This window comes from Nicotiana attenuata, chromosome 12 (assembly GCF_001879085.1).
Source record: "Nicotiana attenuata strain UT chromosome 12, NIATTr2, whole genome shotgun sequence".
Lineage (NCBI taxonomy): Eukaryota > Viridiplantae > Streptophyta > Magnoliopsida > Solanales > Solanaceae > Nicotiana > Nicotiana attenuata.
The window spans coordinates 24,964,706-24,987,729 of record NC_032000.1 but is presented as its reverse complement, the minus strand read 5'-3'; the positions used below and the strand labels follow the sequence as shown (position 1 = coordinate 24,987,729).

Sequence of the window (23,024 nt, the reverse complement as noted above, 5' to 3'; positions counted from 1 at the left end):
ATTGTCCGCCATTGTCGTGTTTTATTTATTTTTGGAGCCCTCATGAAAAAGACCTCGTGGCTTCGTCAACATATACTGCAATCAATCATGAACGAATAAAGAAAAATTCAACTACTAATCCTCTACTTTCACTAACAAACAACGAGAAAATATTATTCTTTGTTGGATGATTTTCTTTAAAGTACTCCACAATCTTGGCGTAAATCTTATGAACAATTATAGGCAATCCTAAATTATGTCGATTACAGCCTAATTGCTCCATTTTTGGTCATCAATTAGCAAACATAATGTCTGATACCAACAAATTAAATTTTGACACCCGCTAGATTGGCATATTTCCCCTGCTAATTAACCTAGTTTTCAAACAACGATATCTTAACAACTATAGTATTTATTTTCTGTATTTCCCATATGGGAGGAAGTTTCCAAGGGGGGACAAAATTTGGTGCCTTTAGCTGCTGCCAATTAGAGGACAACGAGAGTCCGTACAAAGAAGGATCCTTCCTGTCCTTTTTCCTCAGTTTTCAGATCTCACGTACTATTCCATCTTCTCATGACCAAAACTTCCTTTTCTGTGTTTAACTATAAATGGATGGCAAAGTGTTGACCTAAGCATCTAATCCCATGCATCTCAAATTTCCCAAACAAAAGTTCAAATCTCAAATCTTATCAAGTTCAAAAATCACTTCTTTTGCCAAGAAAATTCAATGGCTCTTCCCAACTATAATGCTCTAAAGGACTTGCACGATTCGGCCAACGACATGCTTAATCACTCACCAGTTGAAATAGCACATCAGGGACAAGAGAAATGGACTCAGGAAATTTCAGAAACATCGTTAAGAATACTAGACGTTTGTGGCACCACCAAAGATGTCCTTTTGCTCGTTAAGGATCATGTCCACGACCTCAAATCCACCTTCAGAAGAATCAGTGTTGGCGAAAATGCAACTGCAGAAAACAAGTTTGCACCTTATTATTGTCACAGGAAGAAGTTGAAGAAAGAAATGTTAAAGCGCTTGCATTCCTTAAAGGGGATGAAAAATAACAAATGCATAGATTTTTCATCATCTTCACTAGATAACAAAATTAATCTTATGGTGGTTGTCAATGTGTTAAGAGAAGTAAGAGTTACAACAATTTCTATTTTAGAATCTTTGATGTCACTTATGTCAATGCCAAGCCCAAATACAAGGAAAACAAATAAAGGGTATTTTGGTTCGAAGTTGATGAGAGTAAACAGCTTAAGTTCCTGGGAAAAATGCGACGCTATGACGCTGCAGTGTGCCAATAAAAGATTGGGAGCCGTGGAAATGGCCATTGAAGATCTTGAAGGAGAGCTGGAATGTATTATCCGGCGACTGATCAGAACGAGAGTTTCACTTCTAAATATACTCACCTACTAGGCAACGAGAAATATTAAAAGATGACTTCTAAGCAAATAGGAGCTAGATATATACCTATTATTCCAAGGATTTGTCAATGCTCATAGTTTGCCAGATTCTTAGGATCACCTGCGGAGCTCATTAGTTTGAAGCAATGATGCAAGATTGTTGAATTTAAATCTTTGTTTGATGCTTAAATTCAGCTCACAAGTAATTTAATTTCTACTAATTGCTCAACTTAATTTAGTTTGCTCAAGCCATTTAAGTGAAACAAATATTAATAATAGCCACTTCACACTTAACATTGTTTTTAATTAACAGACATTAGTTGTTGAAAGATTATGAAGAATTGAAGAGAGAATGTACAGAATTTTCTGTGTAAATATTATTCCATTGACTGCCCTATATATATACAACATATCCTCTGTATATTCTATGTAAATAAAAAATCATAAAAGAAAATAAAATCTTGTACGGTTGTCTAATTGTTATTTGCTACCACAATTAACAAACTAACTGCATTTATTCTTTACAATGTGGGAATAATTTTGGCATCCAATGCTTCACAGTTGTCCCTCACTTGATCTGAATGGTTGAGATTGAATCTATCAATTCCTTTATCAATGGTTGTGATTGCTCTATATGTCAAGCCCTTTTGTGCAAATAAAACTTTCTTATTCCTTGTTATATCTGAAACATCTTCCTTTGTTGGAAATCCCCTTTCCTTTGTCTGTAGCCCTAAATTCCTTTTATTGCTTTCACTGAATCGTTTATGGGGCTTCTTCTCATCACCCCTCTCAAGTTGGAGAGTAAAGAAGTGACCCCCAACTTGCTAAGAATAGAGTTATGTGAAGGTCCTGAGAGTGATTTAGTGAATAAATCAGCAAGTTGGGAGGAGGAAGGAACAAAAGAGAGAGTGATGAGGCTAGAGAGAAACTATTGTCGAACGAAGTGGCAGTCCAGTTCGACGTTTCGTCCTTTCATGAAAGACGGGGCTGCGTACAATGTGAATCGTCGCCTTGCTATCGTAAAAAATAGGAACTGGCAGTGATGGTAAAATTCACAGGTCGTCAAGAAGGCGAGTGAGCCAAGTGAGTTCGGCGACGACTCGGCGCATAGATCTATACTTAGCTTCTGCGGATGATAAGGAAATAGATGATTGCTTCTTGGACTTCCAAGAAATTGGTGATGCACCAAGGGTAATATAAAAACCACTAACGGAGTGGCGACTCTCCGGACAAGATGCCCAATCGGCATCGCAGAAAGCAATCAGACAAAGAGATGGGTCAGAGTTCAAAAGAATTCCTTGGCCAGGATCTATTCTCAGATAACGCAATACTCGAAGAGCTGCTTTGAAATGAAAAAATCATGGATTTTGAATGTATTTACTAAGCTTCAGCACTGCAAATGATAAATTCGGGCGTGTTTGTGTGAGATAGTTCAGTTTCCCAACAAGATGTCGATACACAGTGGGATCCTGAAGAGAGTCCCCTTCATCTGCAAACAGTTTGGAGGATGGTTCAAGAGGAGATGAGACACAAGGCTGATTAGAAACGTCGAATTACTTCAATAAATCCAAGGTGAACTTTCTCTGACAAACAATTATCCCCCACTTTTCTCTGAGAACTTCCATGCCTAGAAAACAATGTAAATTTCCCAAATCTTTTACCTTGAACTCAGTATTAAGAAAGTTTTTTGAGTTCTGTGATTTCTTCTGGATGATTGCCACTAATAAGAATGTCGTCTACATAGACGGCAATAATGCAAACGAAAGTCCCTTGCTTTTTGAAAAACAAAGAATAGTCATTTAAAGAAGGATAATACCCTTTGAAGCTTAGTGCACCAGCAAGCCGAGCATACCACTGCCATGAAGCTTGCTTTAAACCATATAATGATTTCTTGAGGAGACACACATGATTAGGACTAGGAGAAGATAAACCTACCGGGAACTTCATAAAAATCTCTTCTTGTAAATTCTTGTATACGAATACACTATTGACATCTAACTGATAAATAAGCCAATTCTTCTTAGCTGCTACTGCCATTAGACATCATGTGGTAGTCATCTTGACCACAGGGGAAAAGGTCTCAGTATAGTCGATTCCCTCTCTCTGTATATTCCCCCTCACCACCAACCTTGCCTTCAGTCTTTCTACAGTTCCATTAGAGTTGTGATTTACCTTGTATACCCATTTATAAGGTAAAGCCTTCTTGCCGAGTGGTAAAATAGTCACCTCCTATATGTTATTGGCTTCCACAGCCTTAATCTCTGAAAGCATTTGCTTGTTGCCACCCTGGATGCATAGAAGCTTGAGAAAAATTACTAGGTTGTGAAATTTCTGAAATAGATTGCATGATGTGCTGATTATGATTAGATAAAGCTCTAAAAGAATAGACATGAGGTTTACTAGGTTGAGCAAAACAGGAGGTAGTCAAATCTGTGAGGTAAATATTGTTGCAAACATAATCATTTAGATGACATGCCATTTACTCACTCTGATTGACTTCCTACGGAGTCTTACTCTGTTCAGGAGAATAGTAGAAGTGATTTTTACTCTGTCCAGGAGTATCAGGGGAATTATAGAAGTGATTCTCACTCTGTCCAGGAGTATCAGGAGAGTTATAGAAGCAAGGTGAGTTGACTATGCTAGGACTAGGTGATGAGAGCAAGACAATTTCAGGTTCCATTACATGGTGTTGGATTAGGTGGTGAGTTATCAGGAGGCGAGGAGATAGGAAATATGGGATCTGTGGAAGGGGCAAATGTAGCAAATGGATACTTGGATTCATGGAAATGAACATCTTCGGAGACAATGATCTTCTTGGTATCCAATTCTAGCAGCTTGTAACCCTTTTGACCCAAAGGGTAGCCCAAAAATACACATGTCTTTGCTCTTGGGTCAAATTTACTTCTACCATTAGATAAAGCAGAAACATAACCAAAACTTCTAAGAGAATCATAGGAAGGGGGCTATCCAAACAGCATGAAATAAGGGTTCTGACCCTTAAGTACTTTAGAAGGCAACTTGTTAATTAAGAATGTTGCAGTCAACAGACACTCACCCCAGTAACAAATAGGAACTTGTGATTGAAAGAGCAATGCTCTTGTCATTCCAAAAGATGTCTGTGTTTCCCCTCAAGTATTCCATTTTGTTGAGGGGTTGCAACATAATATGTTTGGTGAATTATTCCTTGAGAGGAAAGCAAAGCAGCTTTTTGAGATCCTTTCCCAAGCTCAAAAGCATTATCTGTCCTTAGTTTCTGCATCTTCACACCAAACTGTCTTTCAACCATTATTAGGAAATTCTTTAGTACCCCAAAGTCATTTCTTTTGGTACTAATCAGGAAAGTCCAAGTCCCTCTGCTGAAATCATCCATAATAGTTAGAAAATATTTAAATCCATTATAAGTAAGAACTTTGTATGAATCCCAAATATCAACATTTATTAACTCAAATGCTCTTTTGAATTTAATTTGACTTAAAGGAAAAGGATTCCTAGTTTTCCTAGCTTTAGGGCATATATCAAATAAACATTCAGAATTGGACAGGAAATGAAATAAAACTGAGATGCTTCATTGATGAAAAGGAAAATGCCCCAATCTAATGTGCAAAGGTTTACATCAGAGATTGCATTTGCAAAAAAATTGATAAGGAATTGAAAACTAAAGGCATTTTGTTATGATGTTTGAACTACGTTTTCTTGATTTATAGACTTAGTACTTTCAGCATTAGGCTCCAATAGTTATAATCCTTTTCTAGCTTCACCAAGAACTTGAGGCCTCTTCATTAAAGGTGCCTGCAACACACGTTGACCAGATGAGAATGAGATAATGCAATAAAATTGTGAACAAAATCTATTTACTGATAGTAAATTGTATCTGAAACTTGGGACATGAAGAACATTTTCTAGAACAAAATTAGGTAAGATAGAAATCCTGCCTATATGAGTGATTGTGAATTAGGAAGATTAATATTTATAAGAACTGGAAGAGGAGATAAAGAGATAAAAGTATTTGAGTCAAAGCACATGTGTTCTGAAGCCCCTGAATCTATGATCCAGGTGCTTGTATTAAAAACTGAGAAACAGGTTCCAGAATATTTGATATTTGTACCAGCTACAACATTTGCATTAATATCTGAGTAAGAGCTCCCTGATTCTCCCACTTTGACCTGTTTGATCAACTGAACCAAGTGCGAAAACTGATCTTTGGAAAGATGTTGATTCAGTATTTGATTGTAGTTATTGTTGTTTGGATATTCCCCCTGTTCTCCAGATAAAACTCCATCGCTCCTGATTGTTCCCTGATTTCCTTTTCCATTAGTGAACTCAAACTCCTCAGGAAACCTTATGATCCTATAACAATCAACCACATAGTGTCATGTCTTCTTGCAGTTGGTGCAAGATACATTAGGGTTGAACTTTGTCTTCTTTCCTTTGAAAGTTGAGGTCCTTTATGGTGGAAACCTAGGCTTTTGAGGATTATTCCAGTACTTCTGAGACTGTCCAGTAAACCTTTCTGATCGCTTCCCATTCCATTATGGAAAATTCCTTTGAATTGAATTACCTTGATTCCTTACCATGAATGATGAAGAATCACGAGAAATGAGAGGATTAGCATATACTTCTCTTTGATTTTCATCCAGAAATACAAGGGAGTAGGCATAATTTATGCTGGGTAGAGGGTTCATCATGAGTATATTTCCCCTTGCTTGACCATAAATATCCTTCAATCCCATAAGGAATTGAATGAGGCTTTCATCCTTTAGTGACTTCTCAAATTTCTGCATACCTTCACAAACACATAGGCAATTGCATTTGACATCACATCTAAGTGAGTCCAATTCATCCCACAATCTTTTGAGTTTTTTGAAGTAGCTTGCTATATCATTTGTACCATGTACTAATCCAGATAGTTCTTTCCTCGGGTGGTACAATTTTGCTCCATTTGATTGACCAAACCTGTGCTCCAAGCTTATCCAGAGGCCTTTTGCAGATTTTGAGTAAATTACACTGTCTCCAATGTCTTTGGACAGTGAGTTCAGCAGCCAGGATGTCACCATATCGTTGTATCTGCTCCAAAGTTAATAATCTGTTGAAGCGAAGCAGGTGCAGGGCATGAAACGTTGATAAATCCAAATTTTATTTTTAGCTGAAAGGGATATCAGTACTGATCTTCTCCAGCTCTGAAATCCTCCCCCATCAAAAGCAGCATTGACAAGTGTCATTCTAGGAGCATCAGACGAAAGAAGAAAGTAAGGATGATTCTGATCAATGGTTACTGCATTTCCAGATGCAGATTGAGTTAGGGAGGTCTGAGTGTTGTCAGGGATGATGAATGTGATAGAAAATTCTCACAAAAAAGATGATGAAAAACTTTCTTCAAGGATCGAGCTTCACTGCTCTTATACCATGAAAGATTATGAAGAATTAAAGAGAGAATGTGCAGAATTTTATGTGTAAGTTTTATTCCATGGACTGCCCTATATATATATATATATATATATATATATATATATATACACACACACACACACATACACGACATATCCTCTGTATATTCTATGTAAACAAAAAATCATAAAAGAAAATAAAATCCTGTACAGTTGTCTAATTGTTATTTGCTACCAATTAACAAACTAACTGCATTTATTCTTTACAGTGTTATCTACACGTCTCACATATGTGGAAATAATTTTGGTTGTCCCTCACTTGATCTGAATGGTTGAGATTGAATCTATCAATTCCTTTATCAATGGCTGTGATTGCTCCATATCTCAAGGCCTTTTGTGCAAATAACTTTCTTATTCCTTGTTATATCATAAACATCTTCCTTTGTCGGAAATCCCCTCTCCTTTGTCTGAAGCCCTAAATTCCTTTTCTTGCTTTCACTGACTCGTTCATGGGGCTTCTTCTCATCAGTTGTGCACTACACTTTAATGATACTTTTGGGATGTCATGCACATGTTGAAGCAGAATAGTGTATATGTAGGATTGTCATCGTCCTTGTATACGGAATATATCCACAAATTAATACGGCTAAGTGCTAACCAAATCTTTTTTCTATATAAATGGCTGGGTTTGAGAAACTTAATATGCCGAAAGGAAAGAGGTCCAAAACGGCCCAGATAGATCAGATGGAAGAAACTGGACCGGCAAAATCGTATGGAAATATTTTGATTCGGTTTAATTGGAAATAGAATAATTTTACCCTATGTTAAAAGTTAGTATTAGAACTATCCCTATCGTGATCAAAATGACTCGCTAATGCCCTTTTCGACTAGCAAACTCATGTTAAGAATTTTTAAATTCAAATTCTTTTCTCAATCCTATTTAATATATCCTAATAACCCTTCTTTTTTTACCACCTTACTTTTATACCCCAGCCCTTTATTTTAGTTTTTTTTTCTCTCTTTTCTTCCTCTCTTTTCAACCTACATTAAAGAGCTTCATCAACTTCTCTTCTGCCAAAATGAATTATTGTGAACATATTGAATAGGAATAAATGTAAAATTGACACAAACGATCTAAGCTCACTATAAAACGATTATTGAAATAATAAGTCTTGTTATCTGGTTGAATTTGTAAAAAGGGATGAGACTATGAATGAGTATGTCACGAAGAGGGTTAATAATAGTGTCTGAAGCTATCATTTCGGGTCGTGGGGCTTTTATCAACAATTGGGCCTAGCGCAGCCCAACTTGAAGGCTGTAAGTAGTAGCTATAGTAGTCCAAGTACAGTTAATTTTTGTTTTCCTTAAAAGAGCCAGTTGTGGCCAATAGAGTATTCTAAAAGTAGCTAGGTGTCCAGGTATTATAGGTTTGTCAAAAAGGGGTCCATTTTACCGTTTTAGGAATGGGTATATCAGTACTAGGTTCTGTATGAGAATATTCAGCCTTGATAATGAAAGTTTATCTTTTCTTTGATTTCCTTATTTGCTTTTCTTAATCAAAAATATCAAAAGTGTAACAATTTTGGTATCAGGGCGGTGGTCTTGGCATCGTGATGGGAGATCTTGAGCGAATCCTTCTGTTGAAGAAGGATTAAAATCATTGAAACGCAAGTTTTTGTCTTTTGCAGCAGATTCCAATACAAAATTTGAAAAAATGGATGATCGCCAGGCTACATTTGAGTCAAAAATGTTAGAATTTGCAGCATCATCAAAATGGGTGGAAGAGATGATAGGAAAAATGGTTGTCCTTCCCAGAGTTTGATGAGCGCAACCTAACAAGTTGGGTCATTCGTTGCCAAAAATTTTTTGATCTATACTAGGTCACGGAGGATAAACGAATGACTTAAAATTACAATTCATTTTAGAGAATTTGTGGATAACTGGTTCTGTAGTTACGTGGCTGACAAGGAGGGTAACGTTACATGAGCTAGTTTTTGTCAGGATGTTTGCCTAAGGTTTGGTAATACTGAACCTATGCAGGTGGTATTGCAATTTAACGTTTGGACCAGACTACTGATGTTGAAAGTTACATTCGTAAGCTTGAGGAACTTCGTTGCTTAGTGAACCCGTCCTTTAAGGAACCTTATTTTGTGACTTGTTTTATTGGAGGTTTGAAACCAGATATTCAAACATTAGTGCAATGGGAAAATCCTCAAATCGTTATTAGAGGTTTACCAGTGTGCTAAATTGCATGATCAATCCTTCAACTCCCTCTACAAACGATTATCCCAGTTCTCCCATAAATTTACCTATACCACCAACAAACCCATTCTTTCACTGCCACCGGCCCACTCCCACCAACAATCTCGAACGGCTCAAGTTGTCAAAACTAATGCAACCACGGATAAGAAATTATCCTTTGAAGAATGCAAAGAGAGAAGTTTGTGTCATAAATGCTACGACAAATATGCCCAGGTCACCAATGCAAGCCTAAAAATCTCCAGGCAATGGAACGGGAGGAATTTTGTGATGCTCAAAAGGAGCTCATTGAGCCTGTGCAAGAAGATGGGCCAGAAGCCCAAGACCAAGGGAAATTGTCATTAATGGTTTTATTGGGTCTCAGTAAATCACCGTGAACCATTAAAATCATTGGTTGGGCCAAGAAATAGATATTTGTAGTGCTGATTGATAGTGGGTCCACCCACAGCTTGTGGACCCACGCCTGGCTAAATCTCTCTCAGCTCAGGTGGAAAATTTTCCTAGGCCCATGAGAGTGAAGGTAGCTAATGGCCAGTTCGTTCTAAGCACTCAAATTTGTTGCAATTTTAAGTGGCAAATGCAAGAGGTTGAATTTATGTTTGATCTCCCTTTATTTGAGATTGGCGGCTGTGATTTAGTGTTGAGAATGGATTGGATTGATTCAGTGGATCCAATTAAGTTAAACACTAGACCATTGGGAATTTCATTCATCAGAGATTCCCAAGTGATTCACCTGTTCATTGACACCAATCTAGACAAATTAAAGACACTAGAAGCCAAGGAAATGTGGAAGTTGCTGCATAAAGGGCAATGCAACTATGTGGCGCAACTAATGATGGTAGAGGCCAAGGGTGTTGACAAGCCCATTCCAGCAGAAGTTGAAACATCATTGGGCCGCTACCCAGAATTGTTCAAAGATCTCATTGAACTTCCTCTAGGTCGCGAGTGTGATCACTCCATTGAGCTAATCCCTAGATCCAACCCAGCCAATCTCAGACCTTATTGTTACTCTTTTGAGCAAAAAAATACGATAGAAGAGATTGTGGCAGAAATGCTAAAGGACCAAACAATAAACCACTTGTGTTTCCCCATTTGCTTCTCCAGTTCTACTGGTGAAAAAGAAGGACTCTAGTTGGAGGTTATGCGTGGATTATCGCAGATTGAACGAGATCACAGTCAAAAATAAATATCCTATGCCAGTGGTGGAGGACTTGTTGGACGAATTACCTGGAGCCCAATGTTTTTCAAAGATAGACTTGAGGTCCAGCTACCATCAGATTAGGATGAAAGAAAGTGATGTGCCAAAGACTTCTTTTCGAACCCATCATGGGATACGGGAATTTAGGGTGATGCCCTTTGGGCTCACTAATGCACCAGCCACATTCCAAGCCCTGATGCATAAAGTTTTTGGGCCTTATCTCAGAAAGTTCGTGCTAGTCTTTTTTGACGATATTCTGATTTACAGTGCTAACCTAAAAGAACATGTGACTCATTTGGAAATTGTTTTTAATCTGGTGAGGTCTAACAAATTGTTATCCAAGAAATCCAAGTGTGGTTTTGCTCAATCAAAGGTGGAATATCTTTGTAACATTAACAGTGCCAAAGGGATTAGCAGGGATGAGAACAAAATGGAAGCTATGCTACAGTGGCCTCAACCTAAAACCATCAAGGAATTAAGAGGATTTTTAGGCCGTACTGGTTACTATCGCAGGTTCATAAAAGGCTTCGCTTTGATCAGTAAACCATTAACTAATTTGCTCAAAAAGGGAATTTTATTTGGAATGAAGAGGCTACTCTAGCTTTTGAAGATTTAAAACTGGTTGGCTATGGTAAAGGCCCTAGTGCTGGCCTTGCACTACGTATCATCCTCAAACGGATGGGCAATCAGAAAGGCTCAACACATGTGTCATGACTGGCCATAAACCATCAGAGTGGAGCAAGTGGCTTTCTTTAGCTGAATTATGGTACAACTCCAATTTTCAATCAGCAATTGCCATGACGCCCTTCAAGGCCTTGTATGGTTATGAACCTTCGCAACCCTCTTTTGAATTAATAGCACAGTCTAAATTAGGGGAGGTTGATCAGATGCTCAGAGACAGGCAATTGATGAGTAAAGTCCATCATGATAACCTCACAAAAGCACAAAATCGTATGAAACAATATGCGGATGTTAAAAGAAGTGAAAGAAAGTTCGAAATTGGTGATTGGGTGTTCTTAAAGTTACAACCTTATCGTCAAACCTCTGTGGCCGTAAGGAGAAACCTGAAACTATCAGCTCAATTTTTCGCAAAATTGGCCAAGTTGCCTATGAGCTCTGACTGCCCGCTGGTACAAAAATTCACCCCATTTTTCATGTGTCACAGCTTAAGAAGAAGGTCGGAGATAAGATAATTGCATCACATGATCCTCCATATTGCACTTCAGGGCCAAATTTTGACTGAACCCATGACCATTCTAGAAAGGAGAATGGTAAAAAGGGCAGAAAAGTTGCTACACAGGTCTTGGTTCAATCGGCAAACTTGTCCCCAGATGAAGCTACTTGGGAAGACTTGAAATCTCAGTTTCCTAATCAAGGTTCTTAAGGGAAGTGAAATGTCACGAAGAGGGTTAATAATAGTGTCGAAAGCTATCATTTCGGATCGCAGGGGCTTTTATCAACAATTGAAGGCCGTAAGTAGTAGCCCAATAGCTTATAGTAGTCCAAGTAGAGTTAATATATGTTTTCCCTAAAAGAGCCAGCTATGGCCAATAGAGTATTCTAGAAGTAGCTAGGTGTCCAGGTATTATAGGTTTGTCAGAAAGGTACCCTTTTAGGAATGGATATATCAGTACTAGGTTCTGTATGAGAATATTAATTCAGCCTTGATAATGAAAGTTTATATTTTCTTTATTTGCTTTTCTTAATCAAATATCCAAAAAAAATATATCAAAAGTGTAACAGAGAACAAAGGAGATAGAGGATAACTAATTTTTCTTTTCTTATTTTGCTTTGGCTAAAGAAAATAAATGGAAATTTCTTGTTTGTTCCAATTTATTCAAACTAATGAATCTTGAAACGAAGCTACTAAAACTGTCAAATGAAGTCAAATGAATTTGTTTGCAAGATTGTATTCTTTCTTTAAACCTTTTCTTCTTTTGCCAGAAAACTAGGAATCACATGTCAAGTTGGTTCTCAATGTTTGATTGGCTTTTCACCTAAAAGCAGGAGAAGAAATATGTTCGACCTTTTTGCTTTTTATTTTTTATCAGTAGAGTAAAGTATATTGAATTTTGTATAATAAATGTCTAGTTTGCTTTAATTACGAATAGAACCAACAAAATAATTTTTTGGGATTTTTGCCCAGCTATAGTGAAGTTCTTTAATGAAGGTTGAAAAAAGAGGAAGAAGAAAGACAAAAAAAATGGAAGAGGAAAAAAATTAAAATAAGGGGTTGGGTGGGGTATAAAAGTAAGGGTGGATAGGGGGTTTAGTTTAAAAAAAGGGGAGGTGGCATTTAGAATAAGATTAAGAAAAGGATTGGAATTTAAAATTTCAGAAAAATGAGTTTGTTAGTCGAAAAGGGCATAAGCGAGCCATTTTAGTCACAAGAGCGGTAATTCTGATACCAACTTTTGAGGGAGGGTAAAATTAGAGGGTGTTTGGCTAAGCTTATAAGCTGGTCAAATTTGCTTATAAGTACTTTTTGGCTTATCTACGCGTTTGGTAAAATTAAAAGTGCTTATAAGCCAAAACAAGCCAAAACAAGCCAAAAGCCATAAGTTGGTCTCCCCCAACTTATCAAATTTCAGCTTATAAGCACTTTAGGTTTGACCAAAATATTTACTATTCTATCCCTAAAATACTTCTTTTTAAAAACAAACTCTTTGTATACCCAATTTTTTAGCTGCTTATTATTAATTTCAGCACTTTTATCCAAACATGTAACTGCTTAGTGTTTAAATCAGCTTCAGCACTTAAAAGTGCTTTTCAGCACATATACTTATCAGCTACTCTAAATCAGCTAAGCCAAACGGGCTCTTATTCTATTCATAAAGTACAAATACAACTTTTGACCCTTTTTCGTTTGTTTTTGGGTACGTTGAGATTCAATAATAGAAAATCGAAATAGCGTCCTAACTACGAAAAACATAATTGAATAGGACTTCACCCCTATGTGCAGACAGAGCATAGAATTTTTCTCTAATCAAATTTAATTGACCTTTGTCACATGTAACTTTCAAGCTTAGTGAAGTAATATGAAAATAGAACAATAACTTATTACAGTTAATTAAATAACACACAATCTCTTTACACTATCAACGCATACAGCAAAATCATAATCTCGTCCCGTGGTTCTTTTGAGATTGACCATGACTTCCATTTCGTTTTGGTGCGGGGCTCCAGCCCACAGTGTCAGTGTTTGACCAAAAAGTGTTAAACCTTTTGTTAAATTAATTAATGAAAAAATAAAGGATAAATCTTAGTTAAATATAATAAATTTTAGATCAAATATTGTAGGAAGTTAATAAGATGAACAACGTTGGAGAACAGTAAATCGCCGATTTATACTCAATGATTACCAATAAATATTATAACATGAACATGCAATAAATTTAGATAATGGCAATAAATATAATAAGAAAGAATCTACCACCCAATTACTTATATGATTTGGATGATTTTTTCTCCCAGCAACGCGGAAAGATAACAAGTGAAGATGGATAAGGAATCTTTGGATCTTGTAAACAAAGATTAAACAACGTGTGCTTGGATAGGAAAATCAGTAAACAAGACAACTTTTGTATATATAGTCTAACCTTTTACAATATGCCCTTATCAGAAAGTGAAGATCTCCCTCTTGTTCTCTATCTCTTCTTATTTATAAGGAGTATTTTCAAGAAATCCTAAAAAGTACAAAATAAGAAATATCCAAAGGAATATTCCTTCTGTCCATTTCTAAATCTATCCTACCGTTATTTTTTTATTTCAACTGCTCATCCTTGACAATAGCCTTTCCGAGGACGGCTTCCCGCTATTACGCCGTAGTCGACTTCGTCCTCGATTCTGTTTATCTACCATTACCAAGTCGTCAAATTTAGACCAATACAACGAGTAGCACCGGCCTCGTTATCCACGTTATTGTCGTGTTGAAACTGGTCTTTGCATCTACTAAAAAGTGTGGGTCAAACGCAAGTTCAGCGCCTACATGCTAAGCAGACAAAAGTAGGTTTATGGTCCGAAATGTTTTAGAGAGATCGAGATTTGGTCCCCAAAAATAATAATTGTACCAATCACGTCCCTACTCTGAAATTCTATTTGAGTGTTCATATCCTATGGTTTCTCCATCTGATGTCTAAGCGGTAAAATTGAAATGGATTTTATAAACCAATAAAAAGAAAGACATTTGCCTACGGAAAAAGCGAAATACAAATGCAAAAGTGTTATAAAATAAAGACTTTAAAGTAAAGAAATCAAAGACAAGTATAGAGAGAGATTAATATTATTCAATTTCAAACCGATATACATAATGAACTGAAATCTCTTCTATTTATAGAAGAAAGGAAGCTGCTGCGTAAGCTGCTACTACAAGTTGTTGTGTAAGCTGCTACTGTAAGCTGCTGTGTAAGCTACTACAAGCTGCTGTGTAAGCTCCTACTACAAGCTGCTGTGTAAGCTACTACAAGCTGCTGTGTAAGCTACTACAAGCTGCTGTGTAAGCTGCTACTATACCAGATATGGATAATCTTATACTAAGAGTAATGTTTATCCATAACGGAGTACTGAAAGGATAAGCTTATTATACCCGGTATGAATAATCTTCTACCGGAAGTAATGTTTATCCATAAACGGGTACCGAAGTGATAAGCTTCTGCATGAGGCTTATTTCCAATAGAGTACTAAATAGATAAACATATTTACGGCGGAGCCCCATATGGATAAACTTCTTCAGGAAGCTTATTTACAACGGAGTATGAACATCCATAATATAATATATTTATAACACTCCCCCTTGGATGTTCATTAAAAGATAATGTGCCTCATTAAAACCTTACTAGGAAAAACCACGTGGGAAAAAAATCCTAGTGAAGGAAAAAGAGTACACATATTTAGTAATACGCATTGCTAGGTGCCTCATTAAAAACCTTATAAGGAAAATTCCATGGGAAAAAAACCTCAGTAAGGAAAAAAGAGTGCATCGTGTATTTTACTCCCCCTGATGAAAACCTTGTTTCAAATATTTGAGTCTCCGCATTCCAATCTTGTATACCATCTTCTCAAAAGTTGAAGTTGGCAAAGAGTTAGTGAATAAATCTGCTGGATTATCACTTGGACGGATTTGTTGCACATCAATGTAACCATTTTTCTGAAGGTCGTGTGTGTAGAATAATTTTGGTGAAATGTGCTTCGTTCTGTCTCCTTTTATAAATCCTCCCTTCAATTGAGCTATGGACGCAGCATTGTCTTCGTATAAAATTTTGGGTCTTTTCTCACATTCCAAACCACATTTTTCTCGAATAAAATAAATTATTGATCTCAACCATACGCATTCCCTACTTGCTTCATGAATAGCTATTATCTCGGCATGATTTAAATTAGCAACAATAGATTGATTTGTGGAGCGCCATGATATGACAGTACCTCCATATGTAAACACGTACCCGATTTGAGATCGAGCTTTATGGGGATCAGATAAATAACCTGCATCTACATAACCAACAAGATCTGCACTATCTTTGTTAGCATAAAACAAACCCATATCAAGAGTTCCTTTTAAATATCGCAGTATATGCTTAATCCCGTTCCAATGTCTTCGTGTAGGAGAAGAACTGTATCTTGCTAGTAAATTAACAGAAAATGCTATATCAGGCCTTGTAGCATTAGCAAGATACATTAGTGCACCAATTGCACTGAGATAGGGTACTTCGGGACCAAGGAGTTCCTCATCCTCTTCTGGAGGTCGGAACAAATTCTTATCTACTTCAAGTGATCGAACAACTATTGGTGTACTCAATGGGTGCGCTTTGTCCACGTAAAAGCGTTTTAAGACCCTTTCTGTATAGGCAGATTGATGGATAAAGATCCTGTCCGCTAAATGTTAAATTTGCAGACCAAGACAAAGTTTTGTCTTTTATCTCAAATTCTTTCTTAAGATGTTCAATTGCCTTTTGGAGCTATTCTGGAGTTCCAACAAGATTTATGTCATCAACATAAACAACAAGTATATCAAATTCTGAATACATGGACAAATAACATCATATATGTAACTTTCTTTCAGCAAATATTCACTGAGGCGATAATACCACATATGCCCATATTGCTTTAAACCGTACAAAGATCTTTATAATTTGATCGAGTACATTTTCTGAGACTTTGAATTATATGCTTCAAGCATTTTAAATCCTTCAGGGATCTTCAAATAGACTTAATCGAATGAGTCATATAAGTTATGACTTACATTTAAATGGCGTGACATCTTCAAGTGTCTGGACTACAGGTCCGATCCTCACAATCTTTTACAATATTGTGCACTATATTGTATCAAATATATCGTCGACGATCACTTTGTATTGGTTTGTAAGCGACATAACTTGTTGAGATCTCATCACTTTCTTTATTTTCATGTACTTGAACTTCTTCTGGAGTTTCATGAAATGTTATGTCGTGGGCTCTTCTAGAGCTTATTTCCTCCTCATTATTATTATTTTGATCATTAGCTCCTTATCATTTTTCAAGGATTGTTACCTTTGGAACCGATTGGTCTACCACGCTTCATGCATACAGTAAACTCTATCCTTCAGGGACTTTAATTTTAATAGGAGCATTTGCAGCTGAAATATGATATTAAATTTTGGATCAGCAAATGCTTCTGGCATTTGACTAGAATTATCTTCTAAGTGAGGATCATATTAATGATAATTCGATTCATATAGCATATTTTTCAGCTGTTTATTCCATCCCCCAAATGTTAGAAAAACTAACATATATCCTCAATCTTCTTTGGGAAACATATCTTTGTGTATTGTGGTAGAAAAATTAATCATATACCACACATCAAAAGATAGTAAAAATATTTGATTTCTGATCCTAAACCAATTATGAGGGGAGGACTTTATCATATATTGTTGGTCTGGCGCATACAAGTGTTGCTGTATGCAATTTAGAATATCTTAGACCAACATATGAAGCTTTGTTCTCATAAGCAATAGTTTAGCCATTAGTAGGAGGTATTCAATGCTAAACCAGCTTGGATATAAACCAGCATTAACAAGATGAATTGTCTTGATTTCATAATCTGAAAGTTATGCTCTTAATTGAGAAAAGCAATCTCAAATGCCAAACTGCAGGTTGACAATAAACATACATGTAACCATCTTATATATGCATCTATAAGTGGTTCACATGACAGGTGAATGGGCCCATATTCACCTTTTATATATTTCAGAATTCAGGGATTTAGTCCCAACTTTAGCCGGTATAATCAATTTATTATGAGAACAAGCAGCACAAGAGAATTCTTGAAGAATCTTCTGGTTCCTCAGTATATGCTTATCTGAATTCTTTTAAAAATGGCAAATGAAACTTCAAGTTTATCATGGAATGTGCTATCTCTTAGTAAACTTCTGGTTTACTATGGCACAAACTTTTGCATTAGTAAACTCCTGATTTACTGTGACTATTTTTGTATAAGTAAATTTCTGATTTACTGTAGCTGCTTTTGTATTAGTAAACTTCTGGTTTACTATGATATATGATGTAGTACAAATTAAAGAATAAGGCGGGTAACTTCTCACATACATATTATTTTACCCCCTATGATTGTGGAAACATGAAGATTTTCAATCTTCCAATCATTTGTAGTCTCAATATGATAGTCATTTGTATTAGTAAACTTCAGGTTTACTACAACATATGTTTTGACCATAATCATATAATATGAATGACATATTTGTACATAAACTCTTCGAGAGCCTTCATTTATTATCCACAATTTAATATTTATCAGACACTACTGGTGTCATGTGTCTTCTAGATAAACAGTTAGCTCTTCAGGAGTTGTTGATAAATTATGTACTACCAAATAGTGCTCAGACACTTCTGGTGTCATGAGAGAAAATCATAATCAAATTAACAATATATAGATAATTCTAAATTTATAAATATAAGAAATTAAGAATTTCAGTATTTTTTACCACCAACTTTGTGACAAATATCTCCTTCAGGGAGAAACTCCATTAACATCTGAATATTTTATATCAAAGCGGCAACCACATAGTCATTACATCCTTCAGGGAAAGATACATAAGTTGTTATTTCCTTCGGGGAACTCGATAACTAACCATAACATATTAATGTGGTTGTAGTAGAAAGCATTCTACAAGAATACTTTTTCCTTGGAATGATATTTAATAAAAATTTTCAAGATATTTTACGTACAACGGGTACGTGCGACAATGATTTTTATGCCACAAAAACAAGATTTATATCCTTTGTTATTCTACCTCTTCTACAAAGGTACCCGAGCATGAAGGGCTCCTATGAGGACATGAGTTATGGTATTTCTTCATTCACTCCAGGGAATGAAAATGTGCGCCAAAAATAACTTTGAATAGCTTATTATTTTGTTTAAGCACAGAGAGATAAAATTTCATAATATTTTCTTGCTTCATGAGAGAATGTCAATTGTGTTACTTCTTCAGGAGTAAATTTAAAATACGAAAAAATGAGTATATATTCTCTCAATCATATTACCTCTTCTGGAGGTGAATTGTAATATATTCATATCAAAAGCGCGTTCATATTTACGAGCTTTATTAATATTGTCACATTCACTTCGGGTAATGGATTAATATTTATCAAAAGTTCTCATCCTTCAGGAAACAGAAGATAATTATCTGAACCTGCATTAATCACACCAAATCGTGTGATGCTTCAACCTCTTTTAAGACAATGCTACTTCAGGAGCAAATCGAGGCATGCAAGTAATATAGAGAAATTTTCTCTAGCTTATCTTCAATTGTAACCATAGGAAGCTAAATTATCACTTCTGGTGGTTATAGGCATATACCACTTCTGGTGGTTAACAAAATTTAGTTACAATGAGATATACAAAACATAACCACTTCTGGTGGTTATATATTTCTTGCAAACTCTGTTGGAGTTTAAGTGGATCTAACAATGTTATCCACTTTATAATCCTTTATTAAGATAATAAGGATGAAAACTAATACCAAAATAGGTACTGTATACGTAGCATATAACCAAGCAAGCGATGATAAAGATATTAAACCAAATATAAGCAAAAAGCTCAAATTACTTTACACAAATTTGGCCACTCCAGACGTAAGTGATATCCACATCACTATTGCCACGGAGAAAAGCTCATCACCTCAAGGATATAACCTGCCTTATGATGCTCGGAGTGAACAAGATCTAACCACGGACGTAAGAGTGTCGCCTTACATGAGAGATTAACACTGAAATAGAAATTAAATTCGAAGTGCTCAAAATGGCAGAGTCTCGTGCCGATAACGTGTTATAAAATAAAGACTTTAAAGTAAAGAAATCAAAGACAAGTATAGAGAGAGAGATTAATATTATTCAACTTCAAACTGATGTACATAATGAACTGAAATCTCTTCTATTTATAGAAGAAAGGAAGTTGTTGCGTAAGCTGCTACTACAAGCTGCTGTGTAAGCTGCTACTGTAAGCTGCTGTGTAAGCTGCTACTACAAGCTGCTGTGTAAGCTACTACAAGCTGTTGTGTAAGCTGCTACTACAAGCTGCTGTGTAAGCTGCTACTACAAGTTGCTGTGTAAGCTGCTACTATACCAGATACGGATAATCTTATACTAAGAGTAATGTTTATCCATAACGGAGTACTGAAAGGATAAGCTTATTATACCCGGTATGGATAATCTTCTACCGGAAGTAATGTTTATCCATAATCGGGTACCGAAGTGATAAGCTTCTGCAGGAGGCTTATTTCCAATAGAGTACTAAATAGATAAACATATTTACGGCGGAGCCCCATATGGATAAACTTCTTCAGGAAACTTATTTACAACGGAGTATGAACATCCATAATATAATATATTTATAACAGAACATTTTTAAAGAGAAAGAAAAAGACAAAAGAAGACTCTTAACGGTTTCAAGTACAGCTATGCACATAGTTGCATACTATTTGACCATAAAAAGGATTCCTTTTTTTGATATTTTTTTTACTTTTCTTCAAAATCAGTGTTTTGGTCATAAATTTTCGATTTCCACTTGAAGATTAATTTAGAAATTTTTCAAAAATTTAAAGAACTAAAAACTATTTTTCAAAATTTTCACTTCAGATCACTACAAAAATTCAATATTTATGTCCAAACACAACTCTAATTTTCAAATACCATTTTCACTTGAATTATTTTTTAATTTTTTTTGAAATTTTACAATTCTTATATCCAAACGCCCACTTAATTAGCTCAGATTCTAAACAGTATGGTGGTGAGTAGAAGCGGCAAACGGGCGGGTCGGGTCGGAAACGGGTAATAAAAAATGGGTAAATTATCCGACCCGGCCCATATTTAATACGGATAAAAAACGGGTTAATCGGCGGATAATATGGGTAACCATATTATCAATGACTTCGTGCATATGATCATTTTTGGGAGAATTCTTAGTCTCCCAAACTTGAGGAACCCTCAATTTGAGGCTTTACAAATGTAAAAGTTAGACCCATTGGTTATCCATTTTCTAAGTGGATAATATGGTTCTTATCCATATTTGACCCGTTTTTAAAAAGTTCATTATTCAATCCATTTTTTAGTGGATAATATTGGTGGTTAACTGTTTTCTTTTAACCCTTTTGCCACCCCTAGTGGTGAGAGGCAGCATATGTGTAAAGTTCACCAATCCAATGCACAATTTTTAAATTTAGTGACTCGCTCTTACTCTCTCCGGTCCACTTTAAGTGATTTTTTAACTTTCTTTTTGTGGTCCATAATAATTGATTTTTTCATATACCAAAAAGAAATTAACTTTTCTTTCCAAAGTTGCCTTTGAAGTAAAGAGCCTAAAAATAATTTGTTCTAATAAGTAAATTAAAGCTAATATGATTAAGTTTATTGTTAATTAATGCTAAAAGGTGAATTCGGCAAAAGAACAAAATAATCATTAAAGTGGATCCAACTATCCAAGGGAGTGCTAAAGTAGAAAAAATACGCATTCCCAAGATTAGACTCAAAACACGAGCCCGAAACTTTTCTAACGTTTTTTTGACAAAAAATACGTTTTTACTGCTAAAAAAAACAGTTACCTAAATACATAATTCGCAGTACTATACTGCGAATTACCTTAACGGAAATTTAGCCATTAAGGTAATTCGCAGTAGAGTACTGCGAATTAATAAAAAAAAAAATTTAATTAATGCGCAGTAGAGTACTGCGAATTAGTTAAAAAAATATTGATTCGCATTATTCTACTGCGTATCATTAAAAAAATATTTTTTTTAGCTAATTCGCAGTACTGTACTGCGAATTAAGTATTTTTTTTATTAATTTGGCCCCACCAATTCTGTACCTTGCCTTATTTAAAGGCGTTTCAATTTTATGAAAATTCATTCAATACAAACTCAAACTTCCGTTCATACTTCTCTCTTCTTCTTATCAATCATTTTTGTACAATGTCTGAAGAGCCAAAAATAAGGGTTTCATTATATTGGAGGGGGGGGGGTGGAGGTTGTGCTGGAGAATAACTCTGTGAGGTATAGCTCACCTCCACAGTGTCATGTTAAATTGCCGCTTACTATGGAGTATGATAAATTGGTTTCGTTGTTATGTAAAAAAATGAGTGTGAGGAAGCATTCGGTTAACCTTAAAGTAACGGGTAGGTTTCCGTATTCAGTGACTCCGCAGGGGTTTGCTTATTATTCTGAGTTTAACATCGAGGATGATGAAACTCTTAGAGATTTTTTGCGGATTCCGGATGAATATAGGAAATTTATTGTAATAAAGTTATTGGAAATGTACGTCAAGGTGGAAGACGTTCCTAATAATGAGGGCGTGCATAGTAGGGATAACCCCCGGTCATCGGGTGGTTATTCTGGAGCAATTTTAACGGACAGATTGCTGATGAAAGGGCTTGCCTTGATTTAAACTTGTCACCACCGACGAATGAGCAGCCACAAAATAATTTTTCGACTTTATATAATCCACAAGACGACTGGTAAACTTCAAATTTCTAAGCTTTAGCGATGTTTATTTTATGTTTTAATTGGATTTGTATTAACACTTATATTTTTCATAGGGGGTACCGTCCGGATATAAATTTTACAAGTTATGACCCCGTCCCTAGTTGGAATATGCGTAGTTTTGGAGAATTGGAGCACGGTGGTCCATCCGGGAGTCATCACCAACAAGAAAATATCCATCATGAAACGTCAAGACAATACGACTTGTAAGTAAAGTGATATAGCTATATCAAAAGTATTTATGTAGTTGGGTAACTTATCATTTTGTTATTTTTGTGCAGTGAAAACGAGCTTCTTGACGTTCCTGACCTCACACAGTTGCCCATAGACGCGTATTGACTCGTGATTTGGCTGATGCGCAGAGTCTGGAAGATGATAGTGATTATGACAACAATGCGGATGAGTCTGGGGATGACACACCCTTCCATGATGAGGGTGATGATGAGGAGGAAGTGAATGTTGAACCTGAGCTGACGAGGGAGCATGTTCCTCCACCTCCCGCTAGACAAAGAGTGTACGAGTCACACGTGCCATTTCATGAGCGGAATATTCCCTACCTTGATAATTTGTCAAGTATGCCGAACGTGGATGCCCTCACAAGGGATGATGACGAAATTCGGTCAGCGATGTGGGATGAGTCTAGACCAGCTGTTCTGACAAAGGGCATGTATTTTCCCGATAAAGCTCGCCTAATTAGAGCTGTAAAAATCTACAGTATAAGAGAGTGCCGTGAGATGACGGTAAGTGAGTCAACTACGAAGGTATACAAGGCT

At 36.1% G+C, this 23,024-nt stretch overlaps 1 protein-coding gene across 1 annotated transcript; it reads left to right on the top strand.

The window, feature by feature from the left end:
- Positions 564 to 1,635, top strand: LOC109236193. Its single transcript, XM_019402397.1, has one exon. The coding sequence runs from the start codon at positions 708 to 710 to the stop codon at positions 1,401 to 1,403; it is 696 nt and encodes a 231-aa protein (XP_019257942.1). The 5' UTR covers positions 564 to 707; the 3' UTR covers positions 1,404 to 1,635.